The sequence below is a fragment of the Musca domestica genome, unplaced genomic scaffold, assembly GCF_030504385.1.
Source record: "Musca domestica strain aabys unplaced genomic scaffold, Musca_domestica.polishedcontigs.V.1.1 14, whole genome shotgun sequence".
In the NCBI taxonomy this organism is placed as follows: Eukaryota; Metazoa; Arthropoda; class Insecta; order Diptera; family Muscidae; genus Musca; species Musca domestica.
The window spans coordinates 13,374,724-13,396,286 of NW_026712192.1; the positions used below are offsets into that span (position 1 = coordinate 13,374,724).

The 21,563-nt window shown below is 36.7% G+C and overlaps 1 protein-coding gene across 2 annotated transcripts; it reads left to right on the forward strand.

Annotated features, from left to right (window-relative positions):
- Positions 1–5,076: 5,076 nt before the first annotated feature.
- LOC105261768 (uncharacterized) lies at positions 5,077–5,885 on the forward strand. 2 transcript variants are annotated; one of them, XM_059119035.1, is made up of 3 exons: positions 5,077–5,232; positions 5,297–5,399; positions 5,461–5,885. In XM_059119035.1, the coding sequence occupies exons 1-3, from the start codon at positions 5,179–5,181 to the stop codon at positions 5,715–5,717; spliced, it is 414 nt and encodes a 137-aa protein (XP_058975018.1). In that variant the 5' UTR covers positions 5,077–5,178; the 3' UTR covers positions 5,718–5,885. The 2 variants fall into 2 exon arrangements, with proteins under 2 accessions (XP_058975018.1, XP_011292293.2); XM_011293991.3 differs by having other exon boundaries at positions 5,297–5,885.
- Positions 5,886–21,563: the final 15,678 nt, after the last annotated feature.

A 21,563-nucleotide genomic window follows, 5' to 3' on the forward strand; every position in this document is an offset into this window, starting at 1 on the left:
AAGGTTTAATCGTTTATCGAAAACTCATAAATTAATTATCTAAAAACGGCATTTAAATGCAATAAATAATAATATCCAAGACCAGAATGGACACTTGTAGCCAACATTTTTTATTTGAAAAGCCAGAGACAATAAAACGACCAAAATTTAACACTTACTGACTATTTGACTAAACATAAAGCAACCTCGTCACGATTTGAGTTTCATTTGCATTAAAAAGCCCTAAAACTTTATTCAAATTTGGAGACACAAGTTCTCGTCTGGAAATTTCATTTTTCCCATTTCCAAACGTGAATTCCCATCAATCACAAATGCCGCACCAAGGCATTGAATTTCACTTTGATTATCGTGGCGGTACTCTTGATATTACACCTTTAATGGGTCTCGACATGATGATGATGACGATGGCTATCGTAAAAGCTATTCATTTATTTACAACGACAAAATAAATATTTACGAAATAAAAACGATAAAGAAACCTAAGAGAAAATCAATTTTTATTAAAATGTGGGAGTTTTGTGGAGAAATAAAATTAATGTAGCTCCTACAGATCCTATTAGGATTTTTATACCCTCCACCTTGGAATAGAGGGTATATTAACTTTGTCATTCCGTTTGTAACATCCCTAAATATTCGTTTTAGACCCCATAAAGTATATATATTCATAATCAGCATAAAAGTCTAAGTCGATTTAACGATGTCCGTCTGCCTGTCTGTCTGTTGAAATCACGATACAGCCCACATTATTTGACGTAGAGCTCCAAAATTTAGCAGAGCTATTTGCATTGTGTCTAGAATGGTTGGTATTTAAAATGAGATATATCGGTCCACGTTCTGGTATAGTCCCCATATAACGGTACCTCCCGATATTCGGTATTTTGATGATTTATGCCACATTTTTTCACGGATTTGTCTTAAAATTGGTATTTGTAGGTCCCTGAGCGTGTGGCAAAACATTGCATATATAGGTCCACGTTGTGGTATAGCCCCCATATAAAGGTACCTCCCGATATTTAGTATTTTAGTTTTTTTACCACATTTTTTCACGGATTTGTCTGAAAATCGGTATTTGTTGGTCATAATGGGTTCCAGCTCCGGTGGCGAAACATTGTAATTATAGGTCCACGTTTTGGTATAGCCCCCATATAACGGTACCTCCCGATATTCGGTAATTTGATGATTTTTGCCACATTTTTTTAGGAATTTGTTCGAAAACTGGTATTTGTTGGTCATAATTGGTTCCAGCTTCGGTGGCGAAACATTGCATGCATGGGTCCATGATTTGATATAGCCCCCATATAACGGTACCTCCCGATATTCGGTATTTTGATGGTTTTTGCCACATTTTTTCACTGATTTGTCTAAAAATTAGTATTTGTCGGTCATAATGGGTTCCAGCTCCGGTGGCGAAACATTGTAATTATAGGTCCACGTTTTGGTATAGCCCCCATATAACGGTACCTCCCCATAATCGGCATTTTAATGGTTTTTGCCACATTTCTTCTAATGTTTCTTTTACCCTAAGGTGGAGGGTATTAAAAGTTTGGCCCGGCCGAACTTAATGTTTTTTTACTTGTTAAGTACTCAAAATGCACAATTGCACAATATGGCTAGAGAGGGTATACATCATTTGATACGGCCAAAACGTGCCTCATCGAAATAACGATTTTAGACCCTAGGTCTCTTTGGACCAAATTCGTTTCATGAAAGTTGGAGTCGATCTAGTGATGTCCGTCCGTCTGTGTGGATGGTGCGCACGATAACACTCGAAGGGAGTATCCGATTTGGTCCAAATTTGGTACATCGTAATATTATTATCAAACATAGATCGAGTTCGGAGATGGGCAATACAAATCCACGCCTACTGGTACCTCCCCTGTAAAAAAATTTAAAAAAAAAAATATTTTATTGGACAGAAAGAGAAATGATGATCCGATATTACTCCAACTGTGCAAACCCTAATATTTCCATCAGTGCTTCGTCAGCTGCGAAAATGGACAATATCGGTTCACTCCATCAAGTACCTTTCTCCCAAAGGGTCAAAATTTTAATAATTATAACTATTATAAAATGTAATGTATGAGTACGCTTGTCTTCAAATTACACACATGACAATATTTTTATTAACCTAAGGTCTACTCCTTCTGGTACCTCTCCCACAAACACGAAATTAACCTCCCATTCCATTCAGACTTGGCACATCTCAATATTTCCATCAACGCAAGTTCTATCATAAAGATGGTTGAGATCGGACCATTTCATCTAATACCTCCCCCACAAAGGGTCAAAGTTTCGAATAACCAAAACAATATATCTTATTTCACACATCTCATTATTTCTACTAATACAATGTCTGCTGTTAAGATGGAATATATCGGTTCACTCCTTCTGGTACCCCCCGCACAAAGAGTCAACCTTTCGAGTATCCATTAAGCTCATAAAACGCGAAATATAATTTAGCTAAAATCATCAAAATACCGAATATATGGAGGTACCATGGGGGTTATAAAACGTGAACAATTTTCTGCCATAGGCTGTAGTATCCATTACGAACTTCAAATACCAAATTTAAAACAATTCCGGTGAATAATATCGCTAAAATCATCAAAATAACGAATATCGGGAAGTACCGTTATATGGGAGCTATACGAAGACGTAGACCTGCACAGACAATTTTCTGTCATAGGCTGCAATATTCATTTCAAACTTCAAATAATACCAAATTTGAAAGAATTCCGTTGAATAATGTCGCTAAAATCAACAAAGAACCGAATATCCGGAGGTACCTTTATATGGGGGCTATACGAAGACGTGGAGCTGCATGGCCCATTTTCAATACCAAAAGTTCTGCATAATACACATTTGAGTAAATTTTTATCAACTTACTTCCGTTTGTTCAGAAGCTAGAGTGATTTCCACAGACGGATAGACGTATAGTACACATTTCCGAAAAATATAGTACTTCTTAGTACTTTTCGTGCACTTGTGATCCCTATTCCAAAACCTACCCTTTATTACAAAGCAACTACAAGCAATACAAAATTTTAAATTTCCAAATTCATCCATTTTCCCTAAGCCAAACAATTTCAAATATAGTACCATTTTGTACAGTGCGCACACTTAGGACTCATTCCCTAAACCACCTTCAAATATAAAACTTTCTTTCCAACCTTGACTCTTATACCAAATTTCAGGTTTTAAGATCTATCCGTTTACAAAATACCAAAAGGTACATTTAGTACATTTCTAGTTCGAGTTTACAAAAACCTAGCCTTTCTTACCCAATATTTAGCTTCAGCCTTGCTTGGGCAATGATACCAAAGGTACATAATACCAAATTTAGTACCATTTTTATACCCTCCACCTTGGTAAGGATATATTGAAGGGTATATTAAATTTGTCATTCCGTTTGTAATATCCTTAAATATTCGTCGTAGACCCCATAAAGTATATATATTCATATTCAGCATAAAATTCTAAGTCGATTTAACGATGTCCGTCTGTCTGTCTGTTGAAATCACGATACAGCCCACATTATTTGACGTAGAGCGCCAAAATTTAGCAGGGCAATTTGTATTGTGTCTAGGGTGGTTGGTATTGAAAATGAGATATATCGGTCCACGTTCTGGTATAGTCCGCATATAACGGTACCTCCCGATATTCGATATTTTTATGATTTACGCCACATTTTTTTACGGATTTGCCTGACCTACAAATTAGTATTTGTAGGTCATAACGAGTCCCTGTGCGTGTGACAAAACATTGCATGTGTAGGTTCACGATTTGGTATAGCCCCCATATAACGGTACCTCCCGATATTCGGTATTTTTATGGTTTATGCCACATTTTTTCACGGATTTGTCTGAAAATTAGTATTTGTAGGTCATAATGGGTTCTAGCTCCTTTGGCGAAACATTGCATGTGTAGGTTCACGATTTGGTATAGCCCCCATATAACGGTACCTCCCGATATTCGGTATTTTGATGATTTATGCCACATTTTTTCACGGATTTGTCTGAAAATTAGTATTTGTAGGTCATAATGGGTTCTAGCTCCTTTGGCGAAGCATTGCATGTGTAGGTTCACGATTTGGTATAGCCCCCATATAACGGTACCTCCCGATATTCGGTATTTTGATGGTTTATGCCACATTTTTTCACGGATTTGTCTGAAAATTAGTATTTGTAGGTCATAATGGGTTCTAGCTCCTTTGGCGAAGCATTGCATGTGTAGGTTCACGATTTGGTATAGCCCCCATACAACGGTACCTCCCGATATTCGGTATTTTGATGGTTTATGCCACATTTTTCACGGATTTGTCTGAAAATTAGTATTTGTAGGTCATAACGGGTCACTGTGCGTGTGACAAAAATTGCAACAAACAAAACGAATACTTAAATCCCATATAGATTTCATTTCCTAAGTGCATAATACCATCTCTATCGGTTCACAACAATTTGAACCAAATTTAGTACCATTTAGTACACGAATTCTTATTCCTCAGGATTTCAAAATTATGGGTTTACCCAAATTTAAATTGTACCAATTTTTGTACCATTTATTACACATAAGTATGTGTATTTTCAAAGCATCCTACATACTCCAATCATACACTCCCGCAGTAATACCAATTCCAAGTTTCAGGATTCCACCCCAATCGGTTCGCCCAAATTCAAATTGTACTAAATTTAGTAGCACGTAGTACACATAAGTACGAATTTTCACAACTACCTACCTATTTCAGCATTTCAGCTTTATCGCCTAAATCAAAATTGTGCCAAATATAGTACCATTTAGTACCATTTTAGTTTGTGCTGATAAATACAAATTTCGAAAACTACATCCACACCCCAATCCAACGCCAGCTCCATCTGTTTCTCCAAATTTTGTACCGTTTAGTACTTCGAAAATTACATCCTCACATCGACCCTACTCCTCAATCTAGATTCCCATATCACGTTTTTAACTCTAACGGTTCACATGATGCAAAATCGTACCATTTGTAATACATTTTAGTACTTTTCGTACACTTATAGTGGCTAACTTTCTAAGTCTGAACATGGTATACAATCAATTCGAATTTGATTCGGGTGAAGTGACAACTACATTTTTCAAAATTTGTATTTCACAAAATTATTCGAAGTGCGATATACATAAATACATTTTTCTTCTATAATCATGTCCAAATTAACAGAAATTTTTAACAGTACAACCGTTAAAGGACGAGCCAACGTAAGATAACTAATATTTATATAATGAATTTATTTATTTCTAAATTAAATCTCTTGTTTCGCAGGTGGCCAAAGCAACATATGCTTCGTTTGCCCTGCTCTATGTTGTTCATCGTTTGAGAAACCGTGGACGTAAGGCAAATGCAGCAAAAGTTGACAATGGAGAAGGTGGGCATCAGAACCATAAATACAAAGGTGAAAGTAATCACACTAACTGCCATAATCACAGGAAAGAACCTGATATTGATTCCTGTTCTTGTGGTTGTTCTCGGAAGAAGGCCGATTATCATGACCATCAGGACCATAATGTTAGCAATGGATCACACAAAACTGGCCACCATAATAATTCCCAGGGGAATGATCATTCGTCTTCAAAAGGACATGTTCTTGATCATGATGATCGGTCGGTGCTTGCCGTTGATGCTGTTATACATTCTTCAAGCAAAACCTGCAAGACTTCGAGCATTGGTGAAGATACATCTTTAAAAGATATAGATGAAAAGCACGTTACAACTGGCCGAAAAGAATTTAATGTTTAATATCTTTAGACGTCAGACATTTTATTCGAACAACCCATGAATTCTTGAAACTAGGATGGATTCTGATTAAATAAAAAAAATGTTTAAAGTTATAAAATATTTTTAAATAAGGAGATATATTTTACTTTTTATTTAAAATTCAAAACCATTATTTAAAATTCAAAACAAAATGGTTAGATATTTTTTCCTAACCTAATTTTTAGCGATTTGCCGTTATTGTGCAGTTGCAATAACCGTACAGTTGTCATATGTAGGATGTTTCTCTTAGTCAGTGGCACAGAAATTTGGACAATACATTTATGGATAATTTCCGTACGTCATTTGTTGGCCATTGTCATGTGCTCACTCATCGAAAAATTAAGTTTGCCCTCGTAGCAAATGGACTGTTGTATGGGTAGCAAGGGTTTTTCAAAATATTACAAAACACAAAAGTAAAAAACATTAAGTTCGGGCGGCCCAACCTTTTAATACCCTCCACCTTAGGGTATAGGACACATAGAAGAAATGTGGCAAAGACCATTAAAATGCCGAATATCGGGGGACGTTATATGGGGACTATACCAAATCGTGGACCTACACATGCAATGTTTCGCCAAAGGAGCTAGAACCCATTATGACCTAGAAATACCAATTTTCAGACAAATCCGTGAAAAAATGTGGCAAAAATCATCAAATTACCGAATATCAGGACGTACCATTATCTGGGGGCTATACCAAAACGTGGACCTATAATTTCAATGACTCGCCGCACGAACTGGGACCCATTATGATCTACAACTACTAATTTTCAGAGAAATTCGTGAGAAAATGTGTCAAAATTCACCAAAATACCGAATATTGGGAGGTACCTATATATGGGGGCTATACCACAACGTGGACCTATACATGCAATGTTTTGCCACACGCTCAGGGACCCGTTATGACCTAAAAATATCAATTTCCAGACAAATCCGTGAAAAAATGTGGCATAAATCGTCAAAATACCGAATATCGGGAGGCACCGTTATATGGGGACTATACCAGAACGTGGTCCGATATATCTCATTTTCAATACCACCCATCCTAGACACAATGCAAATAGCTCTGCTAAATTTTGGGGCTCTACGTCAAATAATGTGGGCTGTATCGTGATTTCAACAGACAGACAGACGGACAGACAGACGGACATCATTAAATCGACTTAGAATTTTATGCTGATTATGAATATATATACTTTGTGGGGTCTAAGACGAATATTTAAGGATGTTACAAACGGAATGACAAAGTTAATATACCCTCCTTTCCAAGGTGGAGGGTATAAAAAGAGAAACTTCAACCAAACGTTTCGTTAACCAAATTTCAAAGTCGATTTAGCCATATGCGTCCACCCGTCCGTGCCTCTGTTGTAATCTAAATGCCATTTGAGAGAAATGTAAGATTTTGCGTTGGTCCGCGTTTCCTAAAGGCTCACATATAGATGTAATATGGACCCATGTTTTCGTATAGGTCCCATTGAATTGATTTTAGCATTTTCTCAGGATTTTAGCATTTTCTTCTAGCAAACGATCTTAAAATCTGGTGCTTGGAGTTAATAATAGTACACACTCCATGTCCATGTTTTCGTATACTCTCCATATAATAGCTTAAAAATAAATATTTGGAGTTCATAATGGGCTCAACTTTCTGTGGCGGAACATTGTCTATATATGCTCACGTTTTCATATAGCCCCGGTATAATGTTACATCACAAATACATATGTTACGATTTTGTGCCAATTTTGCAAATCTCAATGCCGATGAAATTTGGCACAAGTGTGTGTATTGTGTCTAGGATGGTTGGTATTGAAAATGAGAAAGTTCGGTGTATGATTTTTCATAGCTGCCATAAAACGGTACCTCCCGATATTCAACATTTTGATGATTTTAGCAGCATTTTTCAACGGAATTATCCAAAAGAGTTTGTAATGGATTTTACCCTTGGCGGCAGAACATTTGTTGTATGTGTGCATGTTTTGCTATACTCTCCATGAAGCATGGCAGAACATTGTGCATGTAGGTTCACGTTTTTGTATAGCGCATCAATAATGGTGCCTTTTGATAACTGGTTTCTTCATGATTTTAACGACATTAGTCACCAGATTTGTATACCCTCCACCATAGCATAGAGGGTATATTAAGTTTGTCATTCCGTTTGAAACACCTTGAAAAATACATTTTAGGCCCCACAAAGTATATATATCCTTGATCAGCATAAAATTCTATGTCAATTTTGATGATTTTTAGGATGCAGGTCCAAGTCGTCGTATATACCTTAATATAAAGCTACATTCGGTAATTTTAAGATTTTAATAAAATTTCTTACAGATTTAATTTTTTTTTTTGAAAATTGCCAATTCGTTCCAAATGGTGGGTGATATTTAAAGGTTGGCCCGGCCGAAGTTACACCTTTTTTACTTGCTTTTTTTGAATTCAGATTTGAATTTCCTAATGGATAATATAACCTCTGACAGAAAATTGCGTATGCCGGTCCAGGTCTTCGTATAGCCTCCATATAACGGTAACTACCTATATTCACTGTTTTTATACCCTCCACCTTGAAAAGGAGGGTGTGTTATCTTCGTCATTCCGTTTGTAACATCCCTAAATATTCGTCGTAGCATAAAATTCTAAGTCGATATAACGATGTCCGTCTATCTGCCTGTCGATAGAGTCCCATTATTTGATGTATAGCTTCACAATTTGGCAGAACTTTTTATATAGTGTCTACGATGGTATTGAAAATGAGATATATCGGTCCACGATTTGGTATAGCCGCCATGTAACGGTACCTCCCGATATTCCGTATATATTTATTTTGATGAATTTGATTTGTCTAAAAATTGGTATTTGGAGTTCACCCAATGGTGGAGAGAGTATTAAAAGTTCGACCGGGCCGAACTTAATGCTTTTTTACTTATTATGATTTTAGCAGGATTTTCCACTGGACTTTGTTTGAAACCCCAAATTTTGGAGGGTATTCAAAGTTCGACTCGGCCGAACTTTTTGCTATTTTACTTGTTGATATATTAAACATGGGATATGTTGTAGGTCCATGGTTTGTGTTAGTCTCCATATAACTGTAGCCCCCGTTTTAAGGAATATTTGGGCTTTTATTCAAATTTTTTAAACGAAGTTGTGTTAGTGTTCCCAGCAGACATAAGACATCCTTGAAAGAACATCCTTTAAAATTGTGGTCATGAGCCCATTTAACGGTATACCCCGATATTGGGTATTTAGACCAGAGATTTGAGTGACAATTTTTAAAGTAATTTTTTCAAAGCTGGTATTTGGTTTTTGAATATGTTTCGATCTGACACTCAAAGAAAGCTCAGGATATACCCGGCCTATATTCAAAATGAACAGAAAATGTACAGTGTTGCCGATCTCTATTAAATGACCTGTAGTTTCAGTATACATTCTCTTATAAAAATGCGTATAGAAGTAAATTTATGTATTGTCGAAGTGTCGTTTTTCCGATGTACCTCAAAATTGTTTATACTCTCAAGATTTGATATGACTCTCCCCTCTTTCCCCTTTGTTCACCTTAAACAATGATTAGTGTTTGTATAAGAGCATGAAAAGTTTTGTTAAGCCGCAGAAGCAACTAATATTATTGTTAAAAGTATATTTTTATACCCACCACCACAAGGTGGTCAGGGTATTATGTATTTTAGCATTTGTTTGTAACAGGCAAAAGGAAACGAGATAGACCCATAGTTCCTTTTGATGATCTGCATTGAATCACATTCTGAGTCGATTTATGCATGTCCGTCCGTCTGTTCGTCGTCCGTCCGTCTGTCTACATATTTTTGTAAACAAAGTACAGTTCGCATTTATTGCCCGATCCAGATGAAATTTTGCACAAAGGACGAACTCTATTGAAATTGGAGATAATGGGTAAAAATGTAGATATAGCTCCCAACAATATGGCCATAACTCCTTAAATATTGAGTTTTCGGCGTTTTTAGCTATTATTTGTGATCACTTTTTTAAGAGTGAATTAATAAAAACTTTAAAATGGCCATAACTCCTTAAATATTGAGTTTTCGGCGTTTTTAGCTATTATTTGTGATCACTTTTTTAGGTACGAATTAGTAAAAACTTTAAAATGGCCATAACTCCTTAAATATTGAGTTTTCGGCAATAATATTTGGGAAAAGAACAGTGTGGCTTGTTTGTTCGGGATACCGTAGTATTTTGTTTTTGCAAAATGGTCTGGCTTTATCCCTTTATTGTTGTTTTTATAAAAACAACGTTTGTTTATTAGTGGAGAACGATGGTAATGTTTACCAGGGGGTAAGGCAGGGAATACCTAGGTTTCGGAAAGAGCCACCAATCCTCATCAGTTCCCTTGTTTTTGCCTGGGATATTCTCCCCAGAAGTCATTTTAAAAATAACTTCTATGACAAAAAACTTTTTTTACCCAAGTGACGAGATCGTAAGCTCAATAGAAGAGGAACCAAAGAATTAAATAAAACTAAAATTCTCTTTCGTTCAGGCTGAACGAAAGCATAACAAGTGGAGAAAAGATGTAAATGTTTATAAGTGCGGTTGTAAGATTTAGAAGACTTTCCAAGAGAATTTTAGTTTTATTTAATTCTTTGGTTCCTCTTCTATTGAGCTTACGATCTCGTCACTTGGGTAAAAAAAGTTTTTTGTCATAGAAGTTATTTTTAAAATGACTTCTGGGGAGAATATCCCAGGCAAAAACAAGGGAACTGATGAGGATTGGAGGCTCTTTCCGAAACCTAGGTATTCCCTGCCTTACCCCCTGGTAAACATTACCATCGTTCTCCACTAATAAACAAACGTTGTTTTTATAAAAACAACAATAAAGGGATAAAGCCAGACCATTTTGCAAAAACAAAATACTACGGTATCCCGAACAAACAAGCCACACTGTTCTATTAATAGACAAGGCACGGTCGACGAAGGCGTTTTTGTTGTAACAGACAAAACCAACTTACATGGTTATGCTACTTCGTTCAGGCTGAACGAAAGCATAACAAGTGGAGAAAAGATGTAAATGTTTATAAGTGCGGTTGTAAGATTTAGAAGACTTTCCAAGAGAATTTTAGTTTTATTTAATTCTTTGGTTCCTCTTCTATTGAGCTTACGATCTCGTCACTTGGGTAAAAAAAGTTTTTTGTCATAGAAGTTATTTTTAAAATGACTTCTGGGGAGAATATCCCAGGCAAAAACAAGGGAACTGATGAGGATTGGTGGCTCTTTCCGAAACCTAGGTATTCCCTGCCTTACCCCCTGGTAAACATTACCATCGTTCTCCACTAATAAACAAACGTTGTTTTTATAAAAACAACAATAAAGGGATAAAGCCAGACCATTTTGCAAAAACAAAATATTTGGGAAAATATATCAAATACAGCTCAGAAATATATTTGCTAAATTTTATTGAGATCGGTTCAGGTTTGGATATAGCTCTCATATATAACTTCGTCCGATTTTCCTTTTATTGTGCACCAAACGTCAAATGGAATGGAATTTGGTACTTACGACCGAATTGAGCCTAGAAGCTAGTATATCAAATTTGGTGAAGATCGGTTCAGATATAGCTATAGCTCCCACACATATATTGTTCATCCGATTTTTTATATTTGTTCCCCACGGCCGTAATATGCACTCCGTAACAACGATATTCAGGGAAATATGTCAAATACAGCTCAGAAATATCTTTGCCAACATTTATGGAGATCGGTTCAGATTTGGATATGGCTCCCATATATATCTTTATACGATTTCAATTTAATTGTGCACCAAATTGGCAATACAAGTCCGAATTTAAACAAGTAACAAGTAAAAAAACATTAAGTTCGGCCGGGCCAAACTTTTAATACCCTCCACCTTAGGGTAAAAGAAACATTAGAAGAAATGTGGCAAAAACCATTAAAATGCCGATTATGAGGAGGTACCCTTATATGGGGGCTATACCAAAACGTGGACCTATAATTACAATGTTTCGCCACCGGAGCTGGAACCCATTATGACCCACAAATACCAATTTTTAGACAAATCAGTGAAAAAATGTGGCAAAAACCATCAAAATACCGAATATCGGGAGGTACCGTTATATGGGGGCTATATCAAATCATGGACCCATGCATGCAATGTTTCGCCACCGAAGCTGGAACCAATTATGACCAACAAATACCAATTTTCGAACAAATCCCTGAAAAAATGTGGCAAAAATCATCAAATTACCGAATATGGGGAGGTACCGTTATATGGGGGCTATACCAAAACGTGGACCTATAATTGCAATGTTTCGCCACCGGAGCTGGAACCCATTATGACCAACAAATACCGATTTTCAGACAAATCCGTGAAAAAATGTGGTAAAAAAACTAAAATACTAAATATCGGGAGGTACCTTTATATGGGGGCTATACCACAACGTGGACCTATACATGCAATGTTTTGCTACACGCTCAGGGACCCGCTATGACCTACAAATACCAATTTTAAGACAAATCCGTGAAGAAATGTGGCATAAATCATCAAAATACCGAATATCGGGAGGTACCGTTATATGGGGACTATACCAGAACGTGGACCGATATATCTCATTTTCAATACCAACCATCCTAGACACAATGCAAATAGCTCTGCTAAATTTTGGAGCTATACGTCAAATAATGTGGGCTGTATCGTGATTTCAACAGACATCGTTAAATCGACTTAGAATTTTATGCTGATTATAAATATATATACTTTATGGGGTCTAAGACGAATATTTAAGGATGTTACAAACGGAATGACAAAGTTAATATACCCTCCTTTCCAAGGTGGAGGGTATAAAAATACAAATGCTACGGCATATTTAGTCTTTTGAACTTTAAATTATGATTGAATTCTCCCATAAAAACTTTGTTATGTGGAGCTCTACTAAATTAGCAAAGTGGTGTAGGGTATCATAAAGTCGGTCCCGCTCGACTTTAAGACTTTCTTTACTGTTTTTTTTTTTTTGTTTAGGACATATAACTTCGCTTTTGGTACCACACTGTTACTTTCCGATCCATCTATGCGTGGGGCAGAACCTAAATCACATGATAACTATGTTTATACCCTACACCACAAGGTGGTCAGGGTATTATGTCTTTGTGCATTTGTTTGTAACAGGCAAAAGGAAACGAGATAGACCCACAGTTCCTTTTGATGATCTGCATAGTTGATTTATGCATGTCAGTCCGTCTGTCCGTCCGTCCGTCCGTCTGTCCATATATTCTTGTGAACAAAATGCAGGTCGCATTTATTATCCGATTGAGATGAAATTTTGCAAACGACATTTGTTTGGCCCAAGGACGAACCCTATTGAAATTGGAGATAATCGGTAAAAATTTAGATATGGCTCCCATATATATCTTCGTCCGATTTGCCTTTTATTGTGCACCAAACGTGTAATATCAGCCCGAATAGTATGGAATTTTGCACATACAACCAAATTAGACCTGAAAATAAGTATGCCAAATTTGATCGAAATCGGTTCAGATATAGCTATAGCTCCCATATATATTGTTCATCCGATTTGTTATTTTTGTCCTCCGCAGCCGTAATATGCACTCTGTAACAACAATATTTGGGGAAATATATCAAATGCAGCTCAGAAATATCTTTGCCAAATTTTATCGAGATCGGTTCAGATTTGGATATAGCTCCCATATATAACTTCGTCCGATTTACCATTTATTGTGCACCAAACGTCTAATATTTGTCCAAATGGTATGGAATTTGGCACATACGACCGAATTGAGTCTAGAAGGTAGTGTGCCAAATTAAGTGAAGATCGGTTCAGATATAGTTATAGCTCCCATATATATATTTGTCATCCGGTTTATTGTATTTGTTACCCACAGCCGTAATTCAAAAGATACAAATGCTTCGGCATATTTAGTCCTTTGAATTTTAAATTATAATTACAATCATAGCGTGTATGATTGAAAACTTTTAATTATTAAGTGGAGCTCAACTAAATTAGCAAAGTGGTGTAGGGTATCATAAAATCGGCCCCGCCCGACTTTAGGACTTTCTTTACTGGTTTTTCATCATATTTACATAGTAATACAGGCGTAAATTTGTCTTAATGACCATTGATAAATAACAATTTTACACGATTAATTTCAATTTGATGGTTGTAATCTCCCCACTTCCCCCAAAATACTTATGTGTGTCACATAACACACTGCAACTTATTATGGCTGACAGGAGAAAAATCATAATATATTACGTAAATGACATTTTCACAATACCAATATCGAATCGATGGTGTTTGAAATGTGGCAATCTATGATCCCATGTACCCATGTACATACTTACATCGCCGTTGTTGTAAACATAAATTTCATATGAAATTGTCATATCTTGGGTTTCCGATGCATGGATGGGGGATGTACATATGAGTAGGTGTGTGTGTGAGTGTGTATATGGTTGGGGTGGTATGGAACAAGTTGTTGTGCCACATGCCTTTCATATCTGGTGTTCCAGCGTCAACACTTTACAACCAATTAGTAATGCCACTTTAGTAAACACTTAAAGCCTTTCTGTTCGTTCGCTCGCCCGTTCGCTTGTTCGTTCGTTCCATTGTCGCTTGTCGTATCTCCATGTTTCGTGCATCTCCAAGACCGTTGTCAATCGCCAGAATGCGCGGCGAGAAGACTGTGTACAATTGCCGTCATTTAACAAATGGATTTCTTATCAGACAGACCACAACAACAACGGCAACAACAACTCTTTACCGAACAGAACAAAACGCTACAACAGCGTAGAGCAAATTGAATTCAATATCGTCGAAGTGACATACCACGAAATTGTGAGTGAGACAATACCCAGAAAAAAAAATATCAGCGTTTGCTGTTTACATATGCGACACTTAAATATATGGGTTATTGGGTAAAGATTTTGACAGATTTTGGAAGTCAGATATCGTGCATCATAAAATGGAGAGCATCATAAAATGTTCCTTTTGTAAAAATTGTCGGAGACCCCTTAAATTATATATATACATGATCAGTGTAACATCCTAAACTTGGGAGCTCTATGAGATGAATAACCCGTTACAAAGTAATGTCAAGAAAGTACCTTCTTCATTACCAGTAAGTGTATGCTAGCGGGCTCTTCTCCTTTAAATGAAATTTATTCTTATAGATATTCTTGATCCGCATAAAATTATATGTCAATTTAGTGATGTCCCTCCATCTGTCCGACTGTGGAAATCAATGTAACATTCGAACGAAATGAAGTAGATTAGCAAAATGTTGTTCAAGTGTGTGTCAGGTCTCCAAGTTCCCAATTAACTGTACAGACAGATTTAAGGTCTCTTTTTGGTTGTTTTAGTCAGATTTTTATCCTGTAAATGTTATTGCTGTAAATTGACGACAAGTGTTCTCATTATGTATTTTGATGATTGGTTCCGCACTTTTCAGCGGAAATGTTTAAAATTTGGTATTCGAAGTTCTTAATGGATGGGTACTAAATCATATTACAGAAAATTACTCAAACAGGTCCACATCTTCGTATAGCCCCACATAACGGTACCTCCCAATATTCGGTATTTTATGATTTTCGTAGCACTTTTCGCCGGAATTGTTTCAAATTTTTTATTAAATGTTCATAATGGCAACTATCGCCTGTAACTTAAAATTGGCTATGCTGGTTCACGTCTTCGTATAGGTACCATATAACGGCACCACCCTATATTCGGTATTTTGATGTTTTCGCGGCATCATTTACCGGAATTTTTCAAGTTTCGTATTGTAAGTTCCTAATGGGTACTACAGTCTATGACAAAAAATTATATATGCAAGGACGATGTCTGTTTTATACCCTCCACCATACATAGTATGGAGGGTATATTAAGATCGTCCTTCCGTTTGTAACTCATCGAAATAATAATTTTAGACCCAACAAAGTATATATATTCTTGATCAGCGTAAAATTCTAAGACGATTTGGACCTGTCCGTCCGTCTGTTATAATCACGCTACAGGCTAAACGAATTAAGATAGAAAGCTAACATTTTGCCCAGATCTCTCTTTTGTCTGCAGGCAGGTCAAGTTCGAAGATGGGCTATATCGGTCCACGATATCGTATAGCCCCCATATAACGGTACCCCCGATATCCGGTATTTTGATGATTTTAGCCACATTTTTCAATGAAGTTGTATGAAAATCCACACAAGCAGTTCTTTAAGAGCACTTTATATCTTGGCAGAGAATTATCTACATAGGTCCACGTATCGTATAGCCCCCATGTAACGGTACCCCCCGATATTCTGTATTTTGATGATTTTAGCCACATTTTCTAATATAATAGTCTGAAAATCCACACAAGGAGTTCTTTGTGGGCACTTTACCCCCTGAAAGAGAATTGCCTATGTAGGTCCCCATATAACAGAACCCCCTGATATTCGGTATTTTGATGATTTTAGCCAAATTTTTCAACGGAATTGTCTGAAATTCTACACATGAAATTCTTTGTGAACACTTTACCCTCTGGCGGGGAGTTCTCTATATAGGTAAATGATATCGTATATCCCCCATATAACGGTACCCCCCGATATTCGGTATTTTGATGATTTTAGACACTTATTTAAACAGAATTGTCTTAAATTCTACACAAGGAGTTATTTGTGAGTACTTTATCCCTAGACATAGATTTGTCTATATAGGTCCACAATATCGCTTATCCCCCATATATCGGCACCTTCCGAGATTTTAACAGTATGTTTAATGGATTTTATTTATATTTTTTGAAAATGCCCTAAATCGTTCCAAATGGTGGAGGGTATTCAAAGTTCGGCCCGGCCGAACTTACTGCTTTTTTTCTTGTTTATTCTCATATTACGGTTTTTATTTGAATTTTATTTTTCGATATTTTCGGCCCGGCCGAACTTAGCCGTTTTTTTACTTGTTAATATTTTTAATGAACCGGATTGACCCACGATTTGGCATAGCATCCAAGTTGATGTTAAGCAACAGTGTGTGTTCTCAAGGGCTGCAACACATTTGTGCATAGACTGTCAAAATAGTTCCAATTTGTGTTATAACCCTCATGTAATAGTACCTTCCGATATTCCCTCTTTCGATGCCTTAAGAAATACGAGGGTCTCTCCAATGGAACAAAAAACCTTCCGACCAAAGGCATTTAATATACGTATATATTTATATTGGAGCCCGCTTATAATTGTCCGAAGTTCACATTTTTGGTACATTTTTCAAAATCGATTTTTTGTATCAAACCCACCTTTCAAAATACGCTAATAACAAATTTCAGATTTCCAGACCTATCCCTTCCCTAAATACCAAATTTTATACCATTTAGTACTGTTATGTTTTTCCAAAATCCACATCCAAAATCCAATAATACCAAATTTCAGAATTCCAGCCCTGTTCCTTCCTTCTCCCTCCCTCCTTAACCCTACCAAATTTAGTACTTTTGGAACGGTTTAGTACATAATTCCTGAGCTGCCTACAAATCTCTTCTCTACGCAGTAACAGTGATACCAATGTCAACATTTCAAATTTCCAGCTATATCCGTTCACCCAGAACCAAGTTGTACCAAATTTAGTACAGTTCTTACACTTAGTACACATATTAAAACCCACCTTCTTTTGTATACCCTAGTTCCTAAAAATATAATTCTAAAGCCAAATGTCCGATTTGAAATTTGATCTTTAATATTTTTCCCTTTGACACTTTCTCCAAAAACTGAAGTATAAAGGGAGATTTGGGCTCAGAATCGAAACTTATTGAATAAACAGTTAAAAACCACAAACACATGATTTTTACTTGCAATACATACAGGGTGAGATGGAAAAAAACTACAACCAACTTCAGACTGCTGTCATTTCAAAGCCACTCGTCCGACAGCTGTTAAAATTATTCCAGTGACAGCTCATTATATTGTTTATAAGCCTAAAAAATATTTTGGTGAAGTTACTCGTGATTAAATTCAAGCGTGATTGTGTGATTTCTTTGTATTTGGCTGGAAAACCACAAGTGGCTATCGTTAGAGCACTCCAGCATTTAAATGTGAATAAATCTTTTATGTCTCGTACCATCGCTCGTTACCGTGATTCTCGTAGAGTAGCCCGACTTCAAGAAAGTGGACGGAAGAAAACAGCAACAAATGGTCCGAAAAGTAAATAAGCGATTTCGAAAATCGATTGAAACCCGCGTCGCAGTGGCCGAAAAATGGCTCGTGAGCTGAACATATCGCAATATTCTATTCGGCAAATATTGAACAATAAGCTCGGGGTAAAGCCATTAAAATTCCAAAAAGTGCAAGAACTAACACCGCAAAAGAAAGAAAATAGACTCAAAAGAGCTAAACAGTTGCTTCGCTTGGCCGAAAGTAGTTTTCTCCGATGAGAAAACATTCGTTGTCCAGCAGTTTGTAAACAAACGAAATTATCGTGTTTACTTGCCTAAGAGGTCAGCTGAAAATGTGCACCTTCGGTTGGCCACCAGAACTCAAGCGCCGGCCATGGTGATGGTGTGGGCCGTCATAACAACCGATAGTCGTTCTGCGCTCGTATTAATCGATCGTGACATCAGTATAAATGCCGAATATTGTCGCGAAAATGTTCTGGAGGGTGTATTAAAGCCTTGGGCGCGCAAACATTTTGGTCGCAGACCTTGGACATTCCAACAGGACTCAGCACCATCGCACTCAGCACGCGTCACCCAAGAATGGTTACAAAGCGCGCAATGGCCCCCAATATCTCCGGATACCAATCCGTTGTACTATTGTGTCTGGAGTATTTTGGAAAGCAAGATTGGCACTAAAAATACCAACGTGTCGATCACCTCAAGCAAGCGCTTTGTCGGGAATGGACCAAAATGCCGTAGAGCAATATTCGGGTAGCGTGTGACGGTTTCATTAGCCGTTTGAAGGCCATAATTCGTGCCAAAGGAGACCAATTCGAACAAATATAAACTTATTCTAAAATTTGATGATATTTCCGTTGCAGTTTTTTTATCTCACCCTGTAGATTTATTTATGAGATCCTGTGTGTGTTGGATTGGTTGAAAAAAGTCGTTTAAATCCATAGATGTATTAAATGAAGGCTGTATGAAATAGTGGTCCGGAATTGACGATTTTTCGTGGGTAAAAACTCTCAATAGGAACCCTTAATATAAACCGACCTCTTGAGCATTCAGGACACCAAAAAAGTTGGTGTCAACGTTGCATGGCGACCATACTTCAATGTGGACCCATTCAATCTATTGTAATACAAATCATCCTAGAGAATACATATTCTCGAGCCGAAATTCAAACACGTGTTTTAATTAAACGCTTTACCATTTTTTTTAGCAAGAAAGTCCTCCAAGATGAAGCAGCTTTTTATTTCGCCTCAGCGGATTATTTATTTTAGCTGAAAAAATGTAAATTTCTTCGAGAAAAATTATAAATTTTCCAATTGTTTCGAAACTTTCTTTATCTCCGAAGTTGGTAAAAGGTAAAATCATGAAAATTGCAATTGGGAGTATTAAGAAGTCAGTTATTTTTCAAACTCCTAATCAAGGAATTTTTGTTCTGTTTAAGGGAATAAATAATCGATAAATAATATCACCGCTATTATTTATCAGAGATTCTAGAATTTGACACTATTTGGAAATCATTATAGTTTTCTAGGTTTTTACGTAGTTTTAATTATCAACAAGTAAGCAAAGGCTACAGTCGAACGGGGCCGACCGTTGAATACCCTACAACACTATAATAAATGATACAGTTTATATAGGCGAAATACTCGACAGAATTCCACAAGATATTGTGACAAATAATTAAAGAAAACCATCAGGTTTCGTTCTCTAATTTTCGGATAATAGCAACTTAAACTAATTTGCTCATTTCCAATTTATTGGTGGATGTTGCACGTAAATGGTCTTCCTAGATCTGGAACCAATATTTCCCAAAGACCTATAATCTCTCAGAAGTGGCAAAAGATTAACATTTATTATTGGTTTTTGACTAAAACGCATCTATATGAGGTACAGACATTTGACTATATTCTTCAACGAAATCAGCCTTAACGAAATAGTCAGAAGTGCGTCTTTCCTGTATTTGTGAATTCTCCAAAAAGTCACCGGAATGGATATTTTCGTATTTTGTCTACAAAAGTTGACAAACTATTTCACACATTGAATATTTTTGGATGGCCATCCAAAACTATTTGGCTTTTGCAATGTCCGGTAGCCTCCATTCAAATGCGCGTGAGGATCGGGTGATAATTACGACTTGCTGACAATTTTGCAGTTTTTTTGTCCATTTCAACCCATAAATATATGGCGATTATCTCCAAAAAGAGTAGGCTTCTATTCTGACCCTCATCTTATCCCCATGCAAAATTTCATAAGGATCGGGCCATAAATGCGATCTGTATATGATATCCTGATATTCTAACTACTTAGTTTTGTTAGCTGTAGAAATATTAACAAATGTTTAATTCAAAATGAAAATATGCCAAAAATATGACAAAATTGAAAAAATATGAGAAAATTTTAGAAAATCAATATTTTCATCTTCAAGGAGATATTTTTATGCGATTTTTTTAGACGTTTTTTCTTTCCTGCCAAGAGGCCATTCTGAATTAACGAGAACTGTCGAAATCAGTTCAGCCGTTCTCGACATATAAGAGATCTTTCAAGCATATCTTCTTTGATAGACATATATATAGCATATATTTTGCTATATATCCGATTTGTTGGATGTTAACATCAATGTAAAGGTCAGAAGTAACCTTGTCATGGCCTTGTGATTTCGTCGGGATTTAAAATATTCGCGGTTTAATGAAAAATTTTGAATTTTTTCAACACAAAAGATATGGTCTATTTTACCCGCTAAATATTAACCGATGACCACCCAAATTGGTAGGCTTCTTCCCCGCCCTAAACTCTAGCTACATACGAAATTCCGTCGATTGGTATATAATTGCGACCTGTATAGCTACTGCAAAATCTGACATTTTTTCAGTATTTGGTCCATCTCAACCCCTAAACATTTGGCGATCATCTCCAAAAGAAATAGGCTTCTATTCTGGCCCTAACCCCACCTTCGTGCAAAATTTCGTAAGGATCGGGCCATAATTGCGACCTGTAGCGTGATTACAAATTAACATGGACAGACGGACGGACGGACATACATAGCTAGATCGACTCAGCTCGGCGAGCTAGGAAGATCCATATATACTTTCCTATATGGGAAACCAATATTTCGTGGTGTTACATAAATTCTGGCCCAATCAAACTTATAATACCCCCAACACATAGTGTTGTAGGGTATAAAAACTGTATTTCTAAACAATTTCATGTGTAGTGACCCATATGATGATATTTCTGTGTGACGATAATGCCATACCATAGTCTTACCGCAGACATTCATCCATACATTTTCAATTTGGTTTTCATTTTTTGGTTAAAGATACTGTGCACCGATTTACAACATTCAATACTGTTAAGTGAAATGGTACAACATGACACCATCATCGTCGATGGTGGAAAAACCAAAACACCAGACAAACAGACAGACAGACAAACAGAGGAACGAACACACAAAACCGATCGAATATTGAATATTATCAACGAAGCGGCTAATTTATGTGTGTTACGGTCAATATGATGGCCCTAAATGCAAGAATAATACTCAGCCATACAGGCGTGCACACACACACACACACACACACACATAGGTACTCTCATACGAGTTCAGACACACAACCGCAGACTGATGCATTTGCACTTGGTCATGTAAGAGGATAAGG

Bases quoted from the DNA above. Each gene is read 5' to 3' on its own strand.
- LOC105261768 (XM_011293991.3), top strand. From the start codon at position 5,179: ATGTCCAAATTAACAGAAATTTTTAACAGTACAACCGTTAAAGGACGA. The intron at 5,233-5,296 runs GTAAGATAACTA...CTTGTTTCGCAG, and splicing joins CCGTTAAAGGACGAGCCAAC to GTGGCCAAAGCAACATATGC.